This window comes from Morchella sextelata (genome assembly GCF_020137385.1).
Source record: "Morchella sextelata strain SCLS chromosome Unknown scls_12, whole genome shotgun sequence".
Lineage (NCBI taxonomy): Eukaryota > Fungi > Ascomycota > Pezizomycetes > Pezizales > Morchellaceae > Morchella > Morchella sextelata.
Genome location: NW_025408627.1, coordinates 369,966 through 397,272, shown reverse-complemented (window position 1 = coordinate 397,272; position 27,307 = coordinate 369,966). Strand labels below are relative to the sequence as shown.

General features: G+C 44.8%; 5 protein-coding genes across 5 annotated transcripts; 4 read left to right on the top strand and 1 right to left on the bottom strand.

Moving 5' to 3' along the window:
* Window positions 1-823: 823 nt before the first annotated feature.
* Window positions 824-2,780, top strand: H6S33_001998 (uncharacterized protein; the record flags this gene model as incomplete). The annotated part of the gene is made up of 3 exons (XM_044833804.1): window positions 824-1,830; window positions 1,929-2,666; window positions 2,750-2,780. 3 exons carry the CDS (start codon window positions 824-826, stop codon window positions 2,778-2,780), a joined length of 1,776 nt encoding a protein of 591 aa, XP_044693141.1.
* Window positions 2,781-5,883: 3,103 nt separating this feature from the next.
* Window positions 5,884-6,486, top strand: H6S33_001997 (uncharacterized protein; the record flags this gene model as incomplete). The annotated part of the gene is made up of 3 exons (XM_044833803.1): window positions 5,884-5,977; window positions 6,049-6,125; window positions 6,187-6,486. 3 exons carry the CDS (start codon window positions 5,884-5,886, stop codon window positions 6,484-6,486), a joined length of 471 nt encoding a protein of 156 aa, XP_044693140.1.
* Window positions 6,487-6,906: 420 nt separating this feature from the next.
* H6S33_001996 (uncharacterized protein) lies at window positions 6,907-11,050 on the bottom strand (the record flags this gene model as incomplete). Its single annotated transcript, XM_044833802.1, has 5 exons — window positions 6,907-7,118; window positions 7,189-7,212; window positions 7,272-9,514; window positions 9,571-10,781; window positions 10,853-11,050. The coding sequence occupies 5 exons, from the start codon at window positions 11,048-11,050 to the stop codon at window positions 6,907-6,909; spliced, it is 3,888 nt and encodes a 1,295-aa protein (XP_044693139.1).
* A 1,229-nt stretch (window positions 11,051-12,279) lies between these two features.
* H6S33_001995 (uncharacterized protein) lies at window positions 12,280-14,004 on the top strand (the record flags this gene model as incomplete). The annotated part of the gene is made up of 1 exon (XM_044833801.1): window positions 12,280-14,004. The coding sequence occupies one exon, from the start codon at window positions 12,280-12,282 to the stop codon at window positions 14,002-14,004; it is 1,725 nt and encodes a 574-aa protein (XP_044693138.1).
* Window positions 14,005-21,087: 7,083 nt separating this feature from the next.
* On the top strand, window positions 21,088-23,822 carry H6S33_001994 (uncharacterized protein; the record flags this gene model as incomplete). Its single annotated transcript, XM_044833800.1, has 8 exons — window positions 21,088-21,225; window positions 21,286-21,409; window positions 21,467-21,618; window positions 21,681-21,773; window positions 21,843-22,170; window positions 22,223-22,981; window positions 23,044-23,529; window positions 23,671-23,822. 8 exons carry the CDS (start codon window positions 21,088-21,090, stop codon window positions 23,820-23,822), a joined length of 2,232 nt encoding a protein of 743 aa, XP_044693137.1.
* Between the last annotated feature and the right edge of the window lie 3,485 nt (window positions 23,823-27,307).

Here is a 27,307-nt window from a genome sequence, read left to right as displayed (position 1 = left end):
CTACTTCAATGGGGCAGGGCTGCATCTAGTCTAACTGCACATAGAAAAAACACAAGAAATGGAGAGGAAAGCAATAAATAAATGAGTGGCAGTACATAGCTGATTCTGCGTCTTTCCGGGCTATTGGCCTTTTCCCCGTCGGCTGGTCTTGAAGGAAACATGAGATGAAGCATACAAAACCATTCAAGTGTCAATTTCCGGATTGCAAGCGGAAAGGTCAGGGCTTTACGTCAATGAACGACCGAGATCGACACATGAATTCCGTCCATAAGAGACACCTCAGCCGACCAGCTGTGGGATACGATTGTTGCTATGATCATTGCCGTGACAATGGAAAGATTTTCTGGAGATTGGATAATTTCAGGAATCACTTGAAGAAAAAACATGATCCAAAAGGCTCAAAAGATGCGATGGAGGATTTCTTAAAGAGGTATGTGATTTACACGTTCTTTCATTACTTCCTTTAAATTTTGCACTCCAAATATCGTCCCAGAGAGAAGTACGTACGAATTGGATTCAACATCAATCAACGGCCGAGTAGCTATAAACTCATATCTTTTGCTGGGGTTGATGTTGATTCCACTTGGTATTGCCTTTTATTTTGGCACTTTATGCGCTAGATTTGAAATCATCCCCGCGTCCTTGATATGCGTAGTTACGGAACGAAAAATCGTTCTGTAATTTACCTATTCTTATCTTTTGTTTTCCATTTTCAAGGGCGGAAGCGGAATGCCGTCGGATCCAACCCGCTGGAGGGGATGGTTCCTCTATGGCCATCTCCATAGATACCCGGTCCGAGCCGGAATGCTCCAGTAATCGCACAATGGAAAGCCCCGGTCCCGCCATGTCCATAGATTTTGCACGGCCAACCCGAAGAACTCGACCTCTGCCACAGGTTCCTCCTTTCAACAATTCTGGGGCGTGGGAATCTGCATCTGAATCTGGAATGGCACAGGCGCCAATATCACCGGTTTCAAGAGGGCCTCATCCTGATGTTGGATCTGATTCCGGTGACCGGATGGAGATTGATGAGATACCGGCGGCCACCTCCCAGCCTATGGACGAGGAGCCTTTGTTGGATACTACTAGGATCAATGGCAACCACTATCATGGTCACCCGGTTCCTAATGTGCCCCCAGAGAGACAGGACCAAGGTAGGGAGAGCTACGCTAAATCCGAAGCCAGACGTAAAAGACACCAACAACTGGAGGAAATGCATGAGAAGATTAAAGAAGTTCGCATATTGCTTGCTGAATATAACGAACTGTGCAATGAAGATCTAGAAGATCAATGGGGCATTGGGAATAGATATGAGCTCATTGCTATTCCATTTTCTGCCAGTGATGACTCGGACAATACCATACCTTACCATGGGACCCATTATGAATCTTCTCCTCAAAATATCAGTCTAGGAAGGTTCCTCACACAGGATCCGGCGGAGGAGTCGCCGATGTCTAGGCTTTTATCATCTGGCGGGACAGCATCGACGCCGTCTTCAACAACGGCCCAGGCTGATACTCGACAATTAGTTTCTCCACCTATATCAGTTGCATCACCGCCCCATGCAGCAGCAACAGCAGGGGAGGTTCATCCTCAACATCCACACCACCAACAACAGCAACAGGGGCAGCATAACCCTATTGTGATACCGGATGATGAGCCAATGAATCCACCAGTACGGTCTCCTAAGGTAGCGCAGCGTGGCTCAATTTCACAGAAGAATGGGCCTCCTGGTGGTACTCAATCTACACATACGTTACTTCCGCAAAACGGAAAAAGCACAGTTTGTCCAGAATGTGATAAGGTATTTGCAATGCCTAGCAAACTCAAGTAAGTGCTCCCAGCTTTGATTTCCCCACTATCCGACTGGTGTGCATAAAGGTAAGGAAATGAAAAATCTAACAGATAATTGTGATTTTGCTGAGCAGGAAACATATGAAACGACACTCTCGTCCATACGCTTGTACCTTCCGTGGTTGTGGGAAACTTTTTGGTAGTAAGAACGACTGGAAACGTCATGAGAATAGTCAACATTTTCAACTAGAGCTATGGAAATGTGGGGTGCTCCCCCCCAATACAGGCGCTCTATGCGGGAAGCTTTCGTTCCGACGAGAATCGCACACTACCCATTTGCGTAGCGTTCATGGTATCACCGATAAGAATGAAATCGCAGCCAAAACTAACGAGGCGCACATTGGGAGGAATAACTTCAAAACCTTCTGGTGTGGGTTCTGCCCGACATTTCCAGACCAACCAGAACCTAGAGGTCTGGTTGTGCAACTTGAGAAGAAAGGGCTCGGTGGATGGGACGAGAGATTTGATCACTTGGGCAAGCATTTTATCGATGAAGGTCTGAAGATCGGTAAATACAAATTTCATGACGACGACGACCAATATGGCCCCTCTCACGATAGCGGCTCAGAGGACGAGGAGGAGGAAGAGATGACAGTGGGCGAAGCGTCGGTAGTGAGGAACCGATCGCAGCCACCTGGGGGAGATGAGGTACTGGATGATTATGGCCCAACTAATGTAAAGAAGCTCGTTGCGTGTACGGCGCCAGACGGGGAAAAGATGGGCATCGAAATGGCAAAAGAGGAGCTTGGCGACCCTGCCACCAAAACTCAAATGCAACAAAAACCAAAGTCTAGCAGTAGATCCATGAACTGGTATTGTGTATGGATTCCTCGTTCCCATCATTAACCAATATTATCCCACAGTGTAGTACTAATTTATGGCCTTACCATTATAGTGTCAGCCTTGTTCAGATGGTCCTTACGTAGTAGGTCTTCAAGAATCTTGCGTCTCATGCGAACATCAGATATGTCCCAAATGTCACCGGGAGCGAGCTGGGGAGGAGGTAGAGTGAGTTGACCAATTGGTGATTCGTGTACAATGATTGTGTATTTTTGGTCCTGTCTTTCATCTTTTTAAATTTCTTTTGTAGGGGGGTTTTGGAGTTGGTACGGTTTGAGTAAAAAATCTAAACGGAGGAGTAAGGGGTGAGAGGTGGATCTGAAACGAAAAACCACATTTAATTGAGTTGTTGAGTTGGGTTGAACCCTGGACAATGGGAGACCATGCATGAAGCCTTTCCTTTTTTTTTTTTTTTTGTAAAATTTATATATTGGGGAAGAAAAAGTGATATGTTGGCCGGGGAACGAAAGATAAGGTGGGGGGTGGGACAAGGGTGTAGGGAGAGGGGTTTGAACATAGCCGCGGGAGATCGCCATCATAGGCAGATGGGCCCTTTGCCTGACGTCATGTTCATGCATGTACCTATAATATTGGGAGCGAAATCGCGATCGAACGTTTTCAGGCGTTCTGGCGAACCGAAAGACTAAGGTTCACAGCCTATCACTCGGAGAGTCCTTACCTGGTACACTCACTCACGGGGTGAAGGCGGATCCTGTCTGATGGCGGTCAGGGATTTGAGGCCAATAACAGAGTTAACTTCGAGACGCCAAGGCTAAACTGCTGCAAGCATGACCATCAGACAGGATCCGCCGTCACTAGGTGAGCGAGTGTACTTGTGGGAGAAACGTTCCCAAATTAAGCAGCATACCTTCTGGGAGGGAAGCTGATATAGAAATTGTGCGCACATATGACTGAGGGTGCCAGCACGTACTTAAGATCACTAAATAAGGTCATAGTAGCCGGTGCTCTACTGGCAAACTCGGGTTTGTGCAATAACAACAAAAACGTGGATACCCGTGTGTAGAGAACGGCTTGAATGTATATAGTACCCTCCAAGATATTATAAAGTCTATGGATACAACTAAGCAGGCCAAGCTGCAGGCCATTTCGGAAACGCGGGTATTGCCTGAAACGAGTACAGGATATGAGCCTTGTGACAGTAACTTCTGTGATTGTGAAGTACAAAGGGAACATCCAACAAGCCATTGATTTCTGTAACCAATTCCATCGAGTGGGGATGGGGGGAAGGTGTAATTTCTACCTATGTAAAAGACTGCGTTCACACCTACTGGCATCGATCTAGCATATCTGTTGGATCATTCATTGGCGTCTGTAGCGTGGCGGCTCAAGTACCAGTGCCAATACATACTCAGTGTATCGGCCTGCTAGCATTGGCTGGCTGGTGCCGGGGGATTTCGTAGAGTAGCTCGCGCGGGCCGAGTAAAAGACACGCCAGGCGCATCTTTCTTTCCGGGTTTCAATTAGGTAGTTTGCCGTAGGAATTGATGGGTAGTTGTTGTTGTTGTTGTTGTTGTTGTTGTTGTTATTGTTGTTGTTGTTGACTCAGTCATGATCAAGGGTTGCATATTGGTTGCGTTGGGGGGTTTCTCTGTAGGTATGGCGCGAGAAGGCATAGGGGGTGGGTGTGTCAACTTCAGAGGAACCTTTTTTGTATGGGAATTAGAGAAAATTCCACCGTTAGGCTAGGCGCTAGTACCATTATGGGAGTAGATCTCCCAATTTCTATAGATCTAGATTGATTGGCTACAAACGCCGAAGTTTACACACCTACCCACCATAGCTTCTCGAGCCATACGTGTTCTAGACAACATGCTCTAGATGCATTGTAGTTGCTCGCCAACTGCTTGCTTGGTCTCTGCTGCGACGCTTAGTTAGTAACGGAGCTAAAACGGAGATAAGGTGATCAGTTGGAATACTATGTCTAAATATCGTATGATCAGCCGTGCGGCCATACGTGTGTGGACTAGGCACATTCTGCCCGCATCTTACAAAGGATTGTGTGTATGGGCGTGCACCTCTCGGGCCGAGAGCCTCAAGCCTCCCACGTAGGAGCCGTAACGGTATTTCCACATCCAACCTCCCGGAGACAGTTCACAACTCGATACCCTTCGGTATCCTGACTCTTAGCTGCCTACATATATGAAAGTGGCCAGCTACATTGCCCACGCGGTACGGTTTAGCAAACCAAACTACGACCTGATCACACGCAAGGCTGCAAAATCTACAGATCAGCAGAGGCCAACCAAACACCTTCAGCTAGCTGCTCATCCCAAAGATCGACTTTCCAGTTGTCCAGCTCTGCGTTTCGATTCCAAGCAATAGATCAATGTGTAACTCAAACTCAATTGGGAATTTCTGCAGACTCCGTCATTTGCGACCTCGCTCACTCTTCCAATTGCAAGCTAACCGCCGACCTTTGGCTCTGATGTCTCTGTGAAACCTCGCCAGTCATATGGAAGCTATATGCAACGCTAGTTGATAGGTCTCGGTACTACATGTATGATGTAGGCATATATACCTTACCTACGTGATTAAGTGCATCAATGTGTTCCAATGGTTGAGATGAGACAGGGTTACCCAGTGAACCCTAACCCTGGACAATGTCTCGAACAGACATGTATGGTGCGCCCACTCTTAAAGGTAGCGGATCGCGACGAAATATCAATGGCTGATAACTTTGCAACGAAAAATGGTAAAAAAAAAGCGTAATGATAGAACTCTAGTACTAGTGATGAAGTTTAGTTCTATCATTACAGATTGTTGATATCTGTCTGGGTTGTAAAGTTATCAGAGGTTGAAATTGTGTATTTTTGTATGTAAAAAGCGCTAAGATTGAGTAAAGTGGAACAGTATTATATCCATTTATACCTTAAAAGTGAAAAAGTGGCCCTCTCGTTGTCCTTGGAGTTCACGATTGTTCCACTTCCAGATACCGCTGTCACCTTTAAGAGTGTGCGCACCATACTTAATAATCCTCTGGTCTAGAGTAGCTGCCAGTATTATAGTGAGTCCAGAGTAACTAAACCCAACACGCGCCTTGAGACCTAATGTCACGAGGGCGTCATGCCACGTGTCCTTGGCCCGGAGTAGATAGGGCGATCTTATATTTAAGACTTGAGGGCCTACTGTCCCCAGCTAATAGTTACTATCAAATTACAAAGCGAAGCCATGAATATCCAAACCTCCACAGACGCCCAGTTGGATGATAACATCGGCCTCAAAATCGCCATCGAGGAGGCTAAAAAGAGTCTCACTGAGAATGGTGTTCCAGTATGTGCCGCTAGTCAAGCAAACAATTGAGAGGAAGCTGACATCGGAAACATGTTGGCGCAGCGTTAATTTCTTCCACGGGGGAGGTGTTGGCTCGTTCTCATAACCTGGCGTGGCAGAAGATGTCCCCTATATTCCATGTAATACTGCTGTTGCAACCCCTCCGGATGATCATGTTTGAAGCTCACGTCGTTTCGACAGGCCGAGATGGCAACCTTTGACGCTGCAGGGCACGTTTCGAAGGCAGTCTATCGTCTTGCAACGTTATATACGACGCTGACGCCCTGCGACATGTGTACCGGAGCGATTCTATGGTTTGGTGTGGGGAGGGTTGTAATGGGAGAGGCAAAGTCTGTTGGTGGCGGAGGTCATGATATATTGAGGAGTCGAGGGGTGGAAGTGATGGACATGGACAGCGAGGAGTGCTATGAGATGCTGCAGAAGTTTATGAAGGATCATCCAGATAGGTGGAAAAATCCTTCCAAAATTGCTTGCAATTGATAGGGAAGATACCGCTGGTTATTGGGTTATATACATGTATACCTATCTATCCCATGTATTGTACACAGTACATGGCGCTAAATACTACATGTACCTACATTACAGCCTTGGAATGATTTGCCGCGGAGAGGAGTAGTTGGTATCGGTATCGGGATATAGTGACATAATATTCCCTAGTAGAGAGATCTCGGCGTATGGCAACGAGTTCCAATCCTTGATGGGCACTAAACTATCTAAAAGAATCTTGGCATAAAATAACTGCATGGCTTATCACTCGGCTTCTCCCGCTAGTCCTTTTTCCACCCTTGGCACAATGATTGATTCGTGTATCCACCCTTGGCCAAAGACATCTACTACAAACATATGCCTACATGTAATTACAAGAGGCTCCTATCTGTCCTACTGAATCTTGACCCATCCTCAGCTGTGCCGTAGCTTATACGACAGCTTCCAATGCTCATAGAAGGGCTGGGTTTCCACCGTAAACCATCCATCCGTATACCGAGCAAACTTATCATCCCACCGGTTGGGATTGGAACTTCGATGCCCATCTTTGACAAGATGTCTCGCCTGTTTAGCTCCCACCGAAACCAGATGGGCTATTATTTTTGTGATGCCGAAATAAGTATCGCCTGGATACCACTCAGTATAGGTTAGTCTTCTAATGATTCCTCTTTTCGGGTGCGTGCAAAAAATACTCACGGCTCATGCCCTCGTCGCCAAAAACTACAAAGGTCAGTTTGTAAGGCTCCAGGAGTAAGCGGGAAAGTTAGCTTTGAACTCACCAGTGTCATCATCTCTGAACCTCAGACCAAACGCCACGCCCCTCTCACTCGCAGCATCCCGCTCGTCACGAGTGAAGTAGTCTGCGAGGGTCTCTAGGTACGAACGCCTGATCTGCTCACCACTTGTCAACGCCCAGTCAAGAGAAGTGATACGTTCATCACTGATCGTATTGGGATCCACGCCAAGCTCAAGGAGGTACTTGACACATTCAAACTTTCCTAGTTTGATGGCCGCAGAGAGAGCAGTACACTCTGTACCCCACACTCGTGTTACCGAGGAAGTGGCCATCTGGAGCTTCTCGGCATTGCTATAGCCCTCTAGGAGTCGTTTAAGCAGATAGGTTGTCTCGGCGTCCGTGAGGATTGGGTTGAAGGAGAGGATAAAGAGGAAGTCTATGTCCGCTTCTGTATCGTAATGAACACGTGCGCCATATTGGAGTAAGATTTCCGAACGCTCAACAGCTTCCCCCGGGTACCTGCCCGAGATTGCGAGTAGTAATGGAGTGGCCCCTTGTTTATCAAGAGCGTTAATATCTGCCGGCGGATCATGAGTGACTAAAAATCGGATCCTCTCTTCGAATCCAGATTTTTTCAGGGTTTGGATGGCTCTAACAACATAATGAAGAATCGTCTCCTCCAGGAATCCGGCCTTTATATTGATGTCTTCTATGCGGCCTACTAGCTTTTGAAAGATTGCCAGGAAGCCTTGCGGGTATGCTAAGGACTTATCGTCAACGCCCGCCCAGAGATGTACAGGGAGTTGATGACTAGAATCCTCGCAATTTACATTGGCACCCGCTTCTAATAATGCCAGAGCAACCACACAGTTCTCAGCGATCGAGGCCTCTAAGAAAGGTGTACGCCCCAGTTTCCCACCCCGACCAGGTCTTCGGCGATCCAGATCGCAGCCAGCTCTGAGGAGTGCGAGGACGCATTCCCGGACCTTGGCAAGATGATTTTCATAAATGCCATTATAGATCCAGGCATCAAAGCCCTCCCAGAATTTATAAAGCCGGTTACAATCCATGTAAGTCAAGGCCATTGTATGGAACGCATTGTGTCCCTGATCGCTGACTGCAGTTGCGCTTGCTCCCTTGTTGAGGAGGTATTGGACGATTTTGCTGTCACCTCGTCGCGCTGCCATAGCTAGTGCTGTCTGCGCAGCACGGTCGATTTGGGAGTCGCGAGCGTTGATATCAGCGCCAAGCTTGAGGAGAGAGTCAATAGCGGTAGTACAGCGTGTTGAAGCTGCCCAATGGAGAGGTGTGCCAAAAGGCCAGTGAAATGGGAAGTGTATGAAGGGTGGATGTTCTTCTGTTGCCCCAACCTTCTCGCACGCAACAATGGCCCCGACGTCAGCTTTACCTTTGGATACGAGGAGTTGTGCCATTTTATCTATATGCTGCTCCTCGAAGTTGAAGAGCCAATGCAACGGCGATACTTGATATTGTGTAGAGGCAATAGATGCATCCGCCCCCAACGAAATAAGCATTTCCACGGCCGCATGATGACCGGCGAGACAGGCTTTATGTAGTGGTGTTTCCCCTCTATCGTTTTGGGAATTCACAGCAGCTCTACGCTCCTCCACAAGATACTTGATGGCCTCTGGTTTGTCAAACATGGCTGCAAAATGTAGCACCTTATTTCCATTGAGGTCCTGCAATGATTCTACTCCACCTTCGCACGTTAACCGCGCCATGTCGATATCCAAACTCGAAAACTGATGCGCAGTTTGATGCGAGGCCTCGGCGTTATAGCCTCCCGCTTTACGGAATGCCACTTGAGCCTTGAGGAGAAGGGCTGGGTTGAGCTCTGTGAGATCCTCTGCAGCAACAAATGACCCAGTGGAAACGGAATTATAGAGCCAAGTTTCCAGTAGCTGTTCGTCGGCAATGGCACTAATAGAAAGTCCCTGTGCCTCATAAAGTCTCTTTATGATGGCTTGGGCTGGAATACACGATCCTTTCGCTGCTTCACTCATATATTCTATAAAGCGTTCAAATCCGAAACTTCGCTCTGGTACCGAGAACATGGACGATATGGCCATCCCAAAGAGCGTCTCGCCGGGAAATCGTGGGCTGATGTTCTTTTTGGTGTCTTGGTAATCCTTTCGAAGTTGCCTTAAAGCCAGGGGTTGGACTCCTATCCAGTAAAGGATGCCCTTATTGGTCTCATTTGTTTTCCTTCCACTAATCTGTGTACGGTTTCTGTTTTGTTTTGTGGTCGTTTCTCTTGTAGCGATCCTGTGGTGAAATCAGACGGATGAATAGAATATTAGAGGTGGAATGGAAGCCTATACCAATCGTTATATCCCTTGCTATCGTCCGCTAATAGTTTATAGCTAATATCCACCCGGTCTTGCGGCTTCATCTCAAGCATTGCTCTACACAGACTCAATAATTTACTTCGTAAGGATTTCGGAAATGTCCGGTCTTCATGTCCCCAGATTAAACTCGTGGCCTTCTCACACGGCGATTCCTCGTTTTCCTGCCCCTCGGATTGTTCGAATTGAAATGGTGGCTGCCCACGGTTCAGTAGAATGGAAAGCACTACAAGACAATACGAGAACCCGTCGCACCTAAAAAGTAGTTCCGGTGAGAAATCCCCATGTATATCTTTATCATACACACCCGCTTCTGGCGGCGCCCACCCAGGGGTCCCTCGATATGAAGCAAAACTCAAACTAGCACGACTTTCCATCGAGATACAGACCCCGAAATCGCTCAACTTGCTCAGGTATGGCACCCTTAGATTATCCTGCCGAAATACAAGCACATTGTCCGGCTTAACATCACCATGAACGATCCCTTCGTTATGCAGCGCCTCTAGGCCATCTGCAATATCGAGGCACATGTGATGTCTAATATTCATCTCGCGATTCCCTGATACAGATCCCATGTTATCTCCTTGCAAGAAGTTAGACAGTGAAGTTAACGCCTTCTCCATGAACAACACTGGAAGCAGTAGTTCAGGTGTTTGATGGTCATAGCCCCAAAATATCAAATTGACAATATTACGATGCTCTCGCAGCGGCGGATGGCAGAGTGCCAGTATCTCCAACTCCAGAGTGCGGAAATAGGCAAAGGTCTGCTGGGACTTCGATAGGCTTGCCGGTGCGTTGTAGTGATTGACCCGCTTCAAGACAAAATCATCATGGATACCGTCCACGAACACTGTAAATTGAGCTCCTTTGCCGATGACAGTTCCCACTCGGTCTAAGTTTCCGCCAACTAGATGTTTAGGTCCGTCGACACCCATCTCTGCGAGTATAGAGGTGAGATCGGAGAGTGTGGTCATGAACCGGTGCGAGTTACCGTTCCGGGTTGAGAGAATGGCCATATCGAGGATACTGCTGTTGGGTGTATGGCGCCCGCCATCGAAACTAGTGCTGGAGGAGGTGTAGGTATCGGAGATCACGAACCAATCTTCTTCTCCTCCTCCTCCTCCTCCTCCTCCTCCTCGTCTTTGCCCTCCCTTTGGGGACGAGCGGGGAAGATCATTAGGACCGTTCTGGTTTACGGACGGATGTTTAGTTGTGAGGTTTCCGAGAAATCTTAAGAAATTAACAGATATCTTCTCACCAAAGTTAAGCTTCTATCCACAACATTGAACCAGTCAGGCTCATCATCGCCCCCAACTGGTGATGTGTCGGTGGTGGCCTCATGAATGAGATTCTCAGCAGAGTTCTCAATTGAGGCATTAAGTTGATATTGATCATCGTCAGTCTCGAATATCAGGGGGAAACATTCGACATTTGTGTCACCAAGGTCTTCCGGCATTGATTAAGTCTCTTTTTTTTTGGCTATGGTACCTCGATGCCGTGGGTTTTAGAGTTTTTTGTGGGTTAACTGATCTTCCCCGCGATGAATACATACATATTATCCACTCACGCGTGGGGGTAGCGTATGTATGTACGTGTAGGTACATACGTACAGCACTCTACTGCGGCCACTCTAACTAGGTAGAGGGTGAGTCAATGAGGATACGGGTGATGTACTCAAGGTACTCTCACCCACACACACACACACACACACACATACATGTGTGTGTGTGTGTGTGAAGTCATTTGAATTGTTTCTAGGTACAATCATCGCATGCAGTAAAAACTATGGCGTAAAGACCTATCCCCAATGCCAGTCCCCCAGTTATAGTAACTATGGTATGCTACCAACCGCACTCCTCTTACAAGGTTGATGACTAAGGAAACCCCCGCCTAAGAAAAAAGGAGAAAAATAAAGATAACACAAAGGAAAATAGCGTAACCAAAGAAAAAAAGGTACTAGTATCCCAAAAACCCCAGCTAATGGTGGGGGGGAGAGAGGTTTGCCGACCTGGAAATGACGGCTTGGAGGAGGAGGAGGAGGAGGAGCAGGTGCTGGTGGTCTTTGGAAGGTGACCTTCGAGCTCGATATCCGACGGGGCCCTGTATGAAAAGGCCCCCAGTGAGGTTTTGATTTGCCTTGGCAAATGAAGCCAAAGCAAAGTCTGTAGTGAGGAGCGACCCCGCACTTCACAAACTCTTGGCGGAGTTGAGAAGGGAGTTGAGAAGGACAAGAGGGGTGACACACACACACACATACATGTGATATACTTAATTATAAGATCTTTATGTTACACCGCATGTAACTTGTGGTTGGGGACCAGGCAACTGCCCGGGTTTTCCCTCACCCTTACAGGACCAGTGATCAGAACGACACGATTTTCCATGCACCCTTCCTATTTAGTCAGTATCTCGTCCATGCCTACGTAGGTGTCCTAAAAAAATTACTGCCGCCTCAGCAAGTTTTAAAAGAAAGAAGAAACATGCATATTAGATTAGATGTATGTTCTTCAGCCAAAATTCTTCACCGGCGCCGTTTCTATTTTGCTTCCCAACCCCTCCCACAGCAAGCCTATTTAAATTTGGTTAAGTCCTAAGTAGGTCCCCTAGCCACAAGTGTCCCCGCTAGTTGAGTGATTCTTGTGTAGATAAGTAAAGCTTTGTTATAATATCCAGCTAGACCAAGCGATGGACATCGTCGGTTTCTCCCTAACTGTCTTCCGCGAGACCTACAACCTAGCCCTCTTCGTCTATGAGGTAGTGCAGGATGTTCGCGAATACGATAACGACAAAGACCAGATCAGGCAGAAACTCCAGCATGAGATATTCTTTCTCGAGGCCTTCAATAAATTCTTTCTCGACGCAGAATCGGGCGGTATCATCCACGACCCAAACCTTCCCGCTGCATACCCACTCCGTATCTTGACCATCCTACAGAACTTGCGGGACTGTCTGGGGGTGTATAGTAAACTGGCGCTGAAGCACTATCCGCCGTATCAACGACTGATACTTGATGGCGATGGTGTGGAGGAGCATGGTGGGGCTGATGGGCCATCGGCGCTAGGGGGTTCTAGCAAGAAAGAGAAAGATTTTGATTTTGATAAGACGGGTTTCAGAGCGAGAGTGAGGAGCTTGAGTCTGCGTGCGTGGGATTGGTCGTTGTTTGACAAGAGAAAACTTGAAGAGGTGGTGACACAATTCAGAGAATGGTGCGAGAAGTTAAAAGAGATCATGCAGTTCTCCATGCTCTTTGCTATCCGTTTTAAAGATCCTGCAGCACTGAAGGACTTCCAAAACAGCGAGACGGCAAAGAAAACCGGTCTCGAGCATGTGGCTCAGCGGCAGTTTTTGAACAGGTGCAAGACAATCGAAGAAGCATCGCCATTGAAAGGCAAACTTATCGAAACTCCAAACAGCGTCAACGGTTCATCCACGAAGCTTATGCGCTTGGTTACCGGGAGTGAACAACCATATGGGATGCCTGTTGCGGTCGAATACAAAGCGTATAGCGTACCACCAGCCACGGACGATACAACGCGGCAGAACTTACTCAAGGTAAAGTCAAACATCAAAACGTTAGCGACAGTACTTCTAAATTCTGCCTTCGTGGAAGGAGAAGGTCGGACTCCAATTACCTCTCCTTTCAATGCACCAGTTTTGAACGCATTTCAGTGTATCGGATATATCGATGAGCCTGCAAATAGCCGTATGGCGTTTGTGTTCAGGCTCCCACCACAAGCAGCAAACCTCGGAAGTCTGCAGACACTGCACGCATTTATAGAAGAGGTAGACCCACGCAAGAAAAGACCCGTGAACATTCTCTCCCTCGAACAAAGATTTGCCATCGCTCATAACCTCTGTATGACGGTTCTGAATCTACACGGCTCCGGATGGGTGCACAAAAGTATTCGAAGCACGAATGTAATATTGCTTCCCGGGCCACCTCCTAGTTTGAAGCTCATACCTTACGTAACTGGGTTCGAATTCTCACGCCCCGTTATGGCCGCCACAGAGGTTGGCTTCGACTTTGATCTTGATCGCAACCTCTACCGTCACCCCTCAAGGCAAGGGTATCCAACGGCTACCTTTACCAAGCTACACGACCTATATGCGCTCGGAGTGGTGCTCCTGGAAGTCGGTACATGGAAGACAGTTACGGGGCGACTGAGGCCGGGATTTGAACAAGCAAAAAAGTTTGGAAAGGTTCCGTCGCCAGAGTACGTTAGGCAAACTCTTATCAAGATTGCAAATGACGAGCTGCCGCCTATCATGGGGGGAAGGTATGCGAAAGCGGTGGTGAAATGTTTGGAGGGTGATTTTGGGGTCGTGGGAGTTGATGCACAGGTGAGAGAACTGGGGCTGGCATTTAGGGAGCAAGTGGTAGATGTGATGGTAGATGGGTTGAAGCTGTGATATAGTTGTTGTTGCTTAGTCGCTGGCTTGAGCACCGCACGTCGAGAACAATTGAAAATATCGGTTTATAGTGTAAAAATAAGCTCCTAAGTATAAGTACTAAGTGGGTATAGCAGTACACATCTTAGCTCCAGGCATCAGTGGCCAGTACTAAGAATATTGTTGTGATATGGCGGATATTGAATTAGTACTTACACGTGGATATTGTTTATATGTAATGTCTTGTGAAGTTGATATCAATTGATAGTGGGATATTGTACGTAATTCAGTGCGTTATAGATCAGAGCTGTTAGCTAGCTATGACCTCGCAATTTGGAGATAATCATCATTGATGTATGTATGTACGTATATACAAGTGGTTTCCGGCCTTCGGCCGGTACTACATGTATATCAATAAGTCCAATATACAGGCAAGCCGCTTTGCGGCTTATTTTCTCTATTTGCCTATCAGTCGGGACTCTCAGGCTGCTGCGCGGCCCTCGACCCCTCCTGACAGGCAAAGTCCATAACTATATCTGCTTGGTCGATATGTGCCTTTTCTGATATCTTCCATATATCAGTGGACAGGTCAGACAGTTTCTCCAGTTCAAGCTGCAATTATATCCCTTTAGCAGCCACCAAACCGCTAAAATCGAACTATTAATCGATTCTCAAAACCAGTAGAAAACCTATTAACAATCTAACACCACTCAGCATAATACTCTATGTTCATATCCAACACAACATGTTTTAAGTGAAACAAAATCTCTCTCTATGAGCCAATCAGAAGCTTTTAAATGCACATGCATATGCAGGTTATAATTATATACTTATTAGATGTAGCGTGTAGGATGAGATGGAGTAGATTGAAGATATATGTATAGGCCGAAGCTCGGAGGCGAAGGAAGATCTCATCGAAAAGTCCAAATGGGCGCGTGTGTAATAATAAATAGAGTAGACATTTAATCACAATACTACTCTAGTGTTCTCCATGAGACGAGGCGCCTTGAAGTCTTGTCTCGAGACTCTTGTCTCGAACAGCTCGAGACCGGCTTGAAATCTGACATAGGTGTTAGGGGCAAAATGGTATAGTTCTCCCCTGATCCTGCACCATGTGGGCCGCTCCCCGGCAACACATGAACTTCAACTGTTTGTTACACGTTCATCGGGTAGAATTTGAGCAGCTAAATCAGGAAATAGGTAAGATCTCAATAGAAGACATAAAGACGTTACTATACATATACAAAGCTTCTTGTTGCGGTCTTGACTCACAACTACTCACTCCGTTTTCTCAGGCGGCCTGTCTCGGAACGGGCAAGGCGAGACGAGACCAGCACCCTCATTTGACAAGACGAGACAAGACTGGGCCTTAGTCTCGTCTCGAACGGTGTCGTGGAGAACACTATATATTACCACTCGCTTGGTGCGTGCGGGAACCGGGCGGTCGGGAAGGGGTGCTGAATATAAGATATACTAATGAAAATGCTATATATACGTATAAACAGTAGGCGCCCTTGTGCTCTGGCCTCGAGTATATACAAGGCTGCGCGCCTGTGGTCGACAAAAGCAAGGTCCGGTTCATCGACCAAAATCGCATAATCAAACCTTGACAGTTTAAAAATGACAGCGATTTACGCGAATAATTACCGACTAGATATTGCGCGTTGTTTTTCCTAGAAGCAAAAAGTCGATAAAAGCATCATTGACACCATTGATAATTTATGGGCTAGTAATCGAGTGATATCTCGTGAATTGCATATATCGGAATAACGATTCTTCTAGGGGGGTCGAGCGCTTAATGATTTAATGATCTCATTGTTATTCTGTACCATTCTAAACAAAAAAAATAAGTATTCTTGCCAATAAAGAGGGGGGGGGGGGGGGTGGATTAGGTTGACAAGTTGTAATTTCAATTTTTTCAATGCATCGTCTCCCGCCAAGGAGGCCTAGGACGGAGTCATTGGGTAAAGTATATATAATGGTGGGTATTAAAATCGCAAATCGAATAAATATTCGCTATAGACCTGATCAATTATCGTTCTCGGGGTATCCTAGCTATTGGTGAAAGAGACAGTGGCCTCCCGGTTGTTTGAGGCCTAGGGATAGACTGATTAGATGGTAAAATTCATGAATTGAATGTGTGTAGTGGGGGCGGGGCTAAGGTACCTTCCGTTGTTATATACCCGATACCTGGTGCCCGGTGAAAATCTGTTGGTAAGAGCCCAGGGAGAGATCAAAGTGATTATTAGGTTGAGGAATGGCGCTTCTGGCAAGGAAATGATATCTATGTCTTTGCAATACGCATATAATGAACATATACGAATTCAAACGTCACGTCAGGCATGGTCATGAGAATAAATTAATCGATAGAATTCATCAGATCGGCATCATTGACATTAGTGCAATAATTTGACGATTTTCCTCTCACCAATAGGAACAGATACCACTGGCCGCGCAACATGGTTATATTATACTACATGTACGTTACATGAATATGTTAAATTTAGGGGCGCCGGCGGGAATATATATAGAAAATTAAACTAAGATGTAAGAATGACCATCTACCCTATATAAATTAATACTGGGTACTAAACATTACTCGCACACTGCTCATAATCCCAATACTACAGTACTGACAACAGATCTTTTCCTAGGCTCGGATGCCATATCTCAATGAACTATCAATGAACTATCAATCAATCAATCAATCAATCAATCAATCAATCAATCAATCAATCAATCAATCAATCAATCAATCAATCAATCAATCAATCAATCAATCAATCAATCAATCAATCAATCAATCAATCAATAAATCAATCAATCAATCAATCAATCAATCAATCAATCAATCAATCAATAAATCAATAAATCAATAAATCAACAGGGTTATGCAATTAATGAATTAAAAAAAATCAACAGAGTTCTGGGATGAACATCGAGTGATATCCCATAATGCCCAACATGTTCATTCATCCACTTTGGTAGTAAATGTTTGTTCCATATCGTCCACACAGTGAGAAATACATGTAGTAACGCAACTAACGAAGTGCATATAGGTAGGTGGGGCGATTATTGATAAGTAAGTGCTAAACACTATTAAACTGTAAGTAAAGCTCCCAAAAGGAGTTTCATCGATCACCCTGGCCGAATATCCTGGGCCTATTTGAATGCGATAAAGATTTGAGGCAGGATCTAAACAAAATAATTCTTAACACAAGTACTAATGACGAAGTTACGTTATCAATATATCCCTGTTTCAATATAAACTTTGTTAGGCATTTCTAAAAAAGAAGAGATGCTGTACGTAGTGCTACAGAATCAATTATATAGCTCTACTAGCAAAGTAAATGCATCAGGAAATGCATCCCTTTTATACCTATATTTTGTGTGGGGAAAGGCATCTCGAAATATTAATGCATCTGGGAATGAATCAGGAAATGGATCAGAAAATGCATCCCGAGCGCAAGTGGACGACTTTCCAGACGACTTTCCTTCTACCTTAACCCATAATAGCTAAAATATCATTTAAAAATAATACCTTTGCTAGGATTCGAACCCTAGTACATTCAATAGCTAGAATAGAACAGAACCATTAAACTACGAATTGTTATAAGAATAACCTATACAATCGTTTTTTTTTTTTTTTTGCAGGGTATCTTCTTGGAATAAGGCTTTGATGACGACATTTCCCGCGGGGGTGTGTAGGGAAAGGCATAGTGTGGTCCACGAGGCTGCTCGAGGCGAGTGGAGGCAAGTGCCTCGAGATGCCTCTGCCTCGTATGGTCCATGCCTTTGCTTGCTCGTGAAAAGAGGGGTGTTGCCTCGAGGTGCTCGAGCTGTCTCGAGGCAGATAATTACTATATTTAGATCTGTCAAAACTGCATTTTATTGTAATACTGGTACGCAAATGTAAGGAATACTCCCAATGTTCCTATCGGAAATATCAACCCTACTGAGTACAAGCATTTTCCGGCCTTTGGCCGGAGTAGGAACTGTTATGGCTTAAACAATATCAGTTTACCAACGCTTAAGATCACTGAAACCCCAAGATGCCCTGTGCACATATCTGATATACTATTTGGTTGACTCAAGGTATGTTGGAACCAATATCTACTGGCTGACTCAAACATATTTGATAGAATATCTACTAACTCCAACATATTTGATAGAATATCTACTTACTGACAAACATATTTGATAGAGAAAAAGAAAACCCCTCAAACCTGGTCAATCAAAACCTTTAAATAACACATTGCATATCGGTATATCTATATACTTATTAGATATGCCACTAATACTATGATTACCTAAACCTCGAGCAGTTCGAGGCGAGTAAGAGGTTAGCCTCGAGTATGCTCGCCTTGTCGACCCCCCACGCCTTGAGCTCTCTCGAGGCGAGGCCTCGAGCGTCAATGCCTCGTGGACCACACTGTTTATGTAACTCCACCGGGATAAATAGCTTGTAGCCTTCAAATAGCGACCTTCTGCTCCCTGATGGCATATGAACATAAGTTTCAACTAATGCGCGCAGCGTGGCAATGTGTTGTAACCCAACATTAGTGGTGGAAACCTACATCATATATATGCATGATGTATCGTATCTCGTATTAGATGAGAAATGTTTGACCATATGGATAAATCCCAGCCTTGGGAATGGTCTTAACCCTTTTTGGCTAAAGAAATTATGCTGGCTGTGATCATCTGACATTTTGACTTAATGAATTAAACAAAAAAACAAAAATCTGACATTTTGACGATAAATCGAGTGATAAAACATGATTACCGACCCACCTTTCAACATCGAGCATGCTGTGTTTCTGATTTGCTATAACTCGTAGCACGACCGCTAAAAATGCCTCGGATGTGTTGGGTTATTCGATTTTTCTTCTGGTCGAGTGTGAAAGCAAGGTAAGTTTCAAAATACGTATGCATGTATCTGTTATCCACGAATTCAATGAATATTGGTGGCAGGGTGCAGGAGACGTGACTACGTATAACATGCATTCAGTGTCGGGAATGTTCGGGTTCACCACTACCTATTGGATTAATCGGGCATATTCTTTTGGCGTAGCTTCTCCACTGATGCGTTGTTTTGTAGGCCTTTGACAGCTGATATAAAAATTACAATCGAGCATATATCAGTTCTCATTTTATTTATATATTTTCCTTGTGAGACATTAAAGGTATACGTACTGTCGATCGTGAGCTTTTCCATAAGAGTTTACTCAACTGTGGTTTCTTTCTTTTTTTTTCTGACCAAAAAGATTTAAGGAAACAAGTTAGCGTTAGTTTACCAAAGCGTCGACTTTGATTACTCTATACTAGAGAAAATGTGGATTTGATACTTTCAGCTCAATGGGCACCGTACTGGTCCAATACCTCAACGGAAACCACCATTTTTTGAGACATCAACAGCACTGAAACGAACGGAAAACGATACTGGGCGAGTTCAAACCAAAGTAAAACTGTTGGTGGACATATTCGATCGTGGGATACTTTTGCACGTCGTCTGTATCTGAGAATCGAGTAGAGCCTTTAAAATGACAAATATACATGTAATACATGACCTTTTGCAGATGCTTTGATCCCTGCTAGATGTTAGTAGAGATCTTGCAGTAAAAGAGGCGGACCACTGCGGCACGCTAGTCTATAGGTAATGTCTAGGTCAGCTTTGGACACAATATAGATAGAGAATTTGATGCGAGACCCTACTACATACTGAATGTGATTCATGTCGAATGCTAGCGTGGAGAGCAGAAGGACGTCATGTTGAAACCAGTGGCAGGAAGTCTAGTCCGCGAGCAAAAACAGAGGCGTGAAGCCGGAATTTATATTCCGATCCTGAAGATGAGACAAGTAACGAGAATATATATCTATGAATACATGTATCTACTTACCGCCATTAGCGCCCAAGTAATTTTTCGGCGTCCGATCTATGTTTGAGGGGCCCGGGGTGAAAGCTCATCCTGTAGGTTTATACGAATATATGTACATGTACTTGACTGACATGGATGCACAAGGTGTATGTAGCAACTGGAGGTCACCGGAAAGCCCTAATGATCCACTGGATGCACGCTCTATAACGGCTTTTCCAAATGCAGCTATAATAAGCTCTGTTGCATACTCGATACAGCAAAACCCATACAGATCATTGACTGCCACAGAAATACATACATCTTGCTTACCAGCATATGAACTAGAAAATGCGAAGAGCCAAAATAAGGGTTATGTGTATGGTAAAACAGCGCCACTCCATAGAAATAACCCTTAGCTTTACTCTAACACTCAAATTTTCTGGTCTGTGTGCAGGTAAACAAGTATACATTTATCCTCCCAGGACTACCTCACCTATAGAAATTATCGGCTGGAGGCCATACAGGGCGCGTTCTTTTAATTCAATGCACACTGTATGATCACCGCAGATTAGGAATGACTTATTTAATGAGGATTTGGAGGTTTCAAGCCATTCTGAAGAAGAAAATATATGATCTGTTTGTAAAACTGTGAAGAGCAGGATAAATCCCGATGTCGACAAGGTTCCATATGCCTTCAAAGCCTCCGTACATGCATCTAATTGAACCTAGAGCTTCTGTTAGAACGCCAATATGCCTGAGGTTTCTGTTAGAGCCTGAGACCTAGGGACGAACGTGAGGGGAGGAAAGAATAGTACTTCTCCTCGGCCTCGCGGTTTCCTAATATTTGTAAATTGGACGTACCAAGTTAATGGTTTTGTACATGTGTGTGTGTAACAACATGCAGGACTGAGAGTATGTATAAGTAAAGACAATGATTCTCGTCGATAAACGTACGGAGATCATGTAGTTAATACTTACTCATTTGCAAAAAAAACCAATGAGGGATAAAGTGCGTTTTGTAGCTGCTTTTGTAGCTGCAATAGGTTTGTTTCATTAATCAAATCCGCAATTGTACTAGTATGTACTGCCAGCTGCTATGATAGGGTGCACGTGCGTACCTACAAGTTTACATCATCCGATGATATTTGAGCCGCATCACATGACACGTCATACGCCATCGCGGAAATCGCGAAAACACAAACACCAAACACATCTGTGAATCAACGCGTCCCACCCCTCAACCATAATGGATTCTTCTCCCTTCTCTCAAACCCCAAATAGGAATCTTCCTGCTCGTGGCCCTGGGAACCAAACACTCGGCTCACCAGCAAGTCGAGGACAGAGAGCTCCCCCGAATCGAACCTTGTTCGCAAATCAACGAGTGGTGAGTGATGCTCTTTGCACCCTCAAGGCATTCACTAAACTGCTGCCGAGTGATGTACAGAGTGATGGTCGGCGAACTCCAGCAGAGCAGAGCTACACCCTCCCTCCGCCTCCTGAACTTTCGCAATCTCCGCAAACAACCCAGCAGCGGTCATACCTGCCAGTGGGAGTGGGCACAAAAGCAGGTACTTTCTCGTCCCAACGTTTCACTCGGCGAGTCTTTCATTACTGACTAGGAGTAGATTTATCGAACGAGGGAATTCGGGCCGATCTAAACTCAGTGCGTTATGAGCTTTCTACGCTACAGGAGGAGCGAGAGTTGGAAAAAATTCGACATGAAAAAGAAATAAGGGAGTTACAGTCAAAACTTGAGGAGCAGAGTAAGAAATCAGATGTCGGTTTTTCTTCCTGGTAAGAGGCGATGTGTTATCTTATGGGAACTAATGCGTGGGGTAGGCTAGTGAAGCAGACAAACGGTATTTGTTCGATAAGCAAAAAGATCTTTCAGAGAAACTACAGAAGGTTAAGGACCAGGCTACAAGTCACAAGGTATATCTCTTGCTTCAGCAAAATGTTTGTGGATATAATTATTTACTAATGATATACTTTATCCTATAGCAAGATCTGGAGCGACAGATTCGAATGCTCAAAGCAGAGAATACTTCGTTGAGAGAAACAGTCTGCGAAAAGGACGAAGATACACAAAGTCAGGACCGTAAATACCGGCAGCAAGTGGCCGACCTAAAGTCTCGGAATGAAGCCTTGGTGAAAATGAATAAAGAAATGGGCGAGGAATTGGAAGCGAAAAGCCTTGATCTACAACAGACTCAGACGTCTCTAAGCACGAAGGAAGCAGAGCTGGGTAATCTAGAAACAGAATTATTGAAAGCTAGAGCACAGACGGGGGACCTGGACACATTGAAGATTTTAAAAAAGGAACTTTCAGGTGAGTTTAGTAATAACCTTATTTATATACAGACCCATTGACAATAAAAAAGAACAAGTGACACATATCAAAACACTCGAGGTCACCAGCCGAAAACAAACACAAGAGTTAAAACAGTTACGGGATCACAACAAGTCAATCGAAATCCTAGAGGAAGAGAAACAGGCACTTGAGTCAAAGGTTCGGATGATGGATACTCTCCGCCACGAGATATCGGAGGCCCAGCTTCGTGTCTCCATCTTGCAAGACGAGCGGAATTCTTGGAGCAGCTACTTTGAGTCTGAAGGCCTTGAATTCGACTCTCCAGAGGCCCTTGCCCGAGCATTGGTTCACGAGCGGGTTGAAAAGGCCGCTTTAATCGAGAAAGCAGGACGTACCAACCCAGAAATAACAGAGAAAGAGGAGTCTATTCAACGTCTCGAGTCAGAGCTGAGCACCATAAGAAGGGAGTTCGAGAAAACAAAAGAAGACTTGGCGAAGGATTCAAGGGCAAGACAAAGGCTGGAAAGGCAACGCGCGCTGGCTATGAAGGAAGCGCAGTTTCTAAGGGATCAACTGAAAAGTTTCTCGACGGAGGAGAAAATGTATATGGAAGGAAGTTTTGACGAACAAAAGACTAAGCGCATTGAAGAGCTGGAAGTGCTGCTAGAGACATATAAAAAGGAAAATGAAAGTTTGCTTGTGGATGTTGTAAAGAAAGAGGGGGTAGCAGAAAATGAATTCAACCCTAGAAAGAGATCGAGGGAGGATGATGAGGACGAGAACAGGAGGATGGGAGAAATGATGAGAAAGAATAGACAGTTACAAGAGGGTACCGTACCTTCCCAACCACACCCAATATCTTCGGTTTCTTCTTGCTGACTGTTTTATTAGATATTACACAACTCCAACAATCGTTACAGATGTCAAAGAAAGAAATTGAATCGCTCAACATCCGTCTAGCCTCTGCATCATCCACCTCCACTCGCATCCTCCAATTGAAGGATAATCCCGCCTCCCGCGAAGAAGCAATCAAAACAGAGACGCTCATAGCTCTTCGCGAAGAAAATGCTGCGCTGTTGGCGCAGCTCGAGGACCGCCTCGAAACTCTACCTAGCAACAATAACAAAGTGGTACCATTACGCACTCTTGAAAATGCACGAAAAGAGATACAGGCGATGGAAAAGACCGTTGCGGATAAGGAGAAAAGGATGCTAAGACTGAAAGAAATTTGGGCAGCAAAGTCGATGGAGTTTCGCGAAGCAGTCTTTTCACTACTTGGATGGAAGTTGGATTTCTTGCCTAATGGTAGGGTTAAGGTTACACATATGTTTGCAGGTAACTCCGATGAACAAAGCATCGAGTTTGATGGAGAGAAAGGTAAGCTAAACGTGTTTTCGCGAGAAACGCTGTCTTCCAAAAGCTGTAAAACCGGTAGATCCTGTGATCTACCGAACTGGAGGATGGACTGCTGCAGGAGTGTTAACATGTTTGAAATTACTAACTTCTTAATCACAATAGGTACGATGAAGGTCTCTGGCGGGCCTAATAGTATGTTTCGTAGGGAGATCAAAAACCAGTGCACGTTTTGGATGGCAAGAAATAGCATCCCGTGTCTACTCTCGAGTATTCTTATCGAGCAATACGAAAAAACTACCCGCGCACAGATGTGAGATCACATTATCGGTAATTTCTTGCGATATTATACGATAAGTTTCAAGCGACAATTCCGACTCCCTATATCTAGCTATTGAAGATGTAGAAAAATCTAGTGTTGAAAAGCAGCCGGTATATGCGGTGGTATGGCAGGCAGGTACTAATTCCATGTGGTTTATAATTTTCCTTTAGGCGCGGGGTTTTTGCTTCTTTCTTTATTTCTTTCTGTTAATTATCCTTATGTGTAAACTACGGCTACTCTCATAATGCGCATTTAGAAAGTCCATCGGAATACTACGGGAGTTTAAGGATTGTATTTCCTACGATAAAGTTTGCTGTTGACATGTGCCGTGCGTAGAGTTTGAGTAGAATTGATAGGACTGGGTAGAGACATACAACAATGTCCGCTCGCTTACCGCCATCAACTTCGGCCTGCTCTATCGATCGAGAAATATTTCGGTATGAAAACCTGTATTGCACATCAGGCGGCATGGTTCGTGAGGCGTCTTTTTTTTTTTTTTCTTTTTTTTTTTTCGGGGACCGAAACTGGCTATGCATGATTCTCAAAATATGTCAAGAAATTGCCTTGAATACATCCGCTGCATGCTCACAAAACCAGGTCTTGTCTTTTACAAGTAAGATGCCACGCGTGTGTATGTGTGCCTGCGTTCAAAACCAAAGATCATTTATTGAATGGGGAGATAATCGGCATTTAATGCGTTAGTATATGTACTTACAAGTCCTTGATGTCGACAGCTTCATAATCAAGCCCGCACATGTCTGTCTAGTCATCACAGCGGATTAATCACTACTTCTCAAAATTGCTGGCAAACCCGAATTGACATACCTAACGCCTGATTGGACAGAACCCCGAGTTATCAATTGAGCCCTGGACAGATACGCCCTATATAACCAAGTTGTTGGTATTATATGATATCATGATGATCTCTACAAGCTTTGATCTATGCTCAATGTTCAATGACGATAATACAGCATTGTGATTTCGAGTCCTTTTCATGAATTCGGTCATATTCGGGCTAGTTGAAGTTTCAAGGGAATTAAATAACGCCTCTCCACTTTGTAGAAGAACTTGATGTAGTTGTGAGACTTCCTGCGCTTGGGAGCGGAATGAAAGGATATGAGCATGCTCCGTGCTTTGTCGGTTAAGCTATAGCGCGCGGTAGATAGAAGGAGGTAAATATTCGTTTTTAGTATGCTGGAAGCCTAAAGGGTCGCGGGTATTGGACCGGCCAGAACGGAGATAAACGGGATATACGCGGAGCACCACGTATGTATATATCCACGGTTTCCCACATCACGGTTCCAGTTTGGCGGTTAAGAAAGAAGGAGACCTACCGGCATTATCTAATGTTTTAACCCGAGGGCTAGGCTTATGTAAAATAGTCGGTGAGCTTTGTGCTGCCGTTGCATGCAGACCCGTAAGTGCAATCTAGTTTTGGTAGCACGGCAATACTCTATTGGCGATATGCCGTTTTGCTACCAGTAAGCATCTGCCGTTCTAGATCGTGGGTTAGGTGCAACCCAAGTATATATCAAGTCATAAAACCTATGTACCTGTACACTAATTAAAGGTCTTTGTCTGTATCGTGAACCCAAATTGATTGTATACATGGGGAAACTTAGCAAGATCAAATCTCACAAAGCTGTAGATTACAATTGCCGGACTAGATTTTGAGTGACGTGGTCCGTGATATATAACCCCAAGAAGAGATCGAGGACCTGACAGTATGGTTGTTACGGTCGCCTGCTTTTTTTTCTTTCTCTTTCTTCCGTTTTTGTTGGTTTTAAGTTCTTATGTACCTGGTTATATTACATCCCCACGTCCCAGTGCCAGTCTTAAATTGATAGTGCTACTGGGAACCTGCTAGTTTCGTTGTTCAGCGGCCCTCCTGCGGCATTTTACTGCGCCGAACGCTGAGATTTTGACACCGATCTCCGCTGACAACTATTATAATTTTGGATAACGCCTGCTGGTATTATATTTTGTGCTTGGAGTACATGCATGCACCTATCCTGACATTGAATTTGCGCCGTTTCCGAAAGACTGGTAGTAGCATCATGTATATACATGTATTCAAAGTGTATATATAATAAATTATTTAAAATTTAAACTACGCTTTATGTATTAATTACTTCCAGTAGAATTGTCTGACTCTATCAATGGAAAACCTCACGACTTGTACCGACGAATCGTCTTTTTATGTACAGATTAACGCTAGTTGATAAAACTGACTGCTCGTGACAGAATGAAGATGAGAGGGCAATTTATATGGATGTGTGTGCATTTTGTCTGTCTGAGTTCTGCTTGGTCCCGCTGAACCCGTACCCCTCTTCCGCTCTCTATAGTCACTCGTTAATTTACCACATGGGCAGCTGTTTATGGGAAAGTAATGTATATATACCGGGAAATCGTTTTTCTGCAGGTCCCGAAACATGACCTGAAGCTACAGGAAGTTGATGTGTCAGAGTTACAAGCCAAATAGTTTATTTTATGGCCATGTTTCTGTGTGAACATCTGGCAAATAGCGAAAATACATACCATTAAGAGGCGGAATTTAGGTAGAGCTAATATGACGAGTGACGAACCATGATCTAGATTTCCGGCAAGCAGCAGATAAATGCTACTTATCATACCACAATACCCTGGGATACAGAAAAGCAATCATAGTAGTTATGCAAACTCTATAGTTTTTCTGGTTTAATGCTGTCACCGCTTCCTGTGGGTCTGCCTGCAATGGACGACAGACTAACTACACACCCCGCAACAAATTATACATTTGTCTGCCATCTACGGGAAGCCGCGCTATTAATCGGCAATTATAAATTAGAGTCTACTTCGGAATTACTATGAAGCAATCAATAAAAAGAGACTACAAGCCTGAAATTGGGCGCTGTTCACGAAATATAAAAACTCAGAGTAGTGTAATTATTGGCTTGGTACTGCGATAGTAGTATATACATACCTGGTTGTATAAAATTAAACAAAACAGAGTCAACACAATGAACTTCTCCATATGCCCAATTATTCAGAATATTTCGCTCGTAAAATGGAAATGAAGGGATGGATATAGTTTCCCTCTACAGCAGTGACTTAGATACGCCCCTGCATATACACCACGAGATTCCCCGAGATCCCGCTCCGTCGTGTGCATAATGTTTACCCAGAGGTAAGGTGACCGATGTCATATATGACGGAAGGAGCTGGAGTGGAACAAACATTCAGTTGGAAGGGCTCCTTCTTTTCGGTCGCTCGCGCTCGGCGGATACATTAGAGGAATTGTATATTCACCGTGACCAATAGGAGTAGGTGAGTGTGGTTGGTAGACACCTTGCCTTGATTTCTGACTCAACGCCTTTGAATTTCAATCGTAGCTAAAAGATTCCAATGATGGTGAAGCCGCATTATCTGTGCTCCCTCATGCTCTGGCCATCTCCGAGAATGCTTTAGAAACGGCGACTTTTCAGACCTTTCATTGCCGTG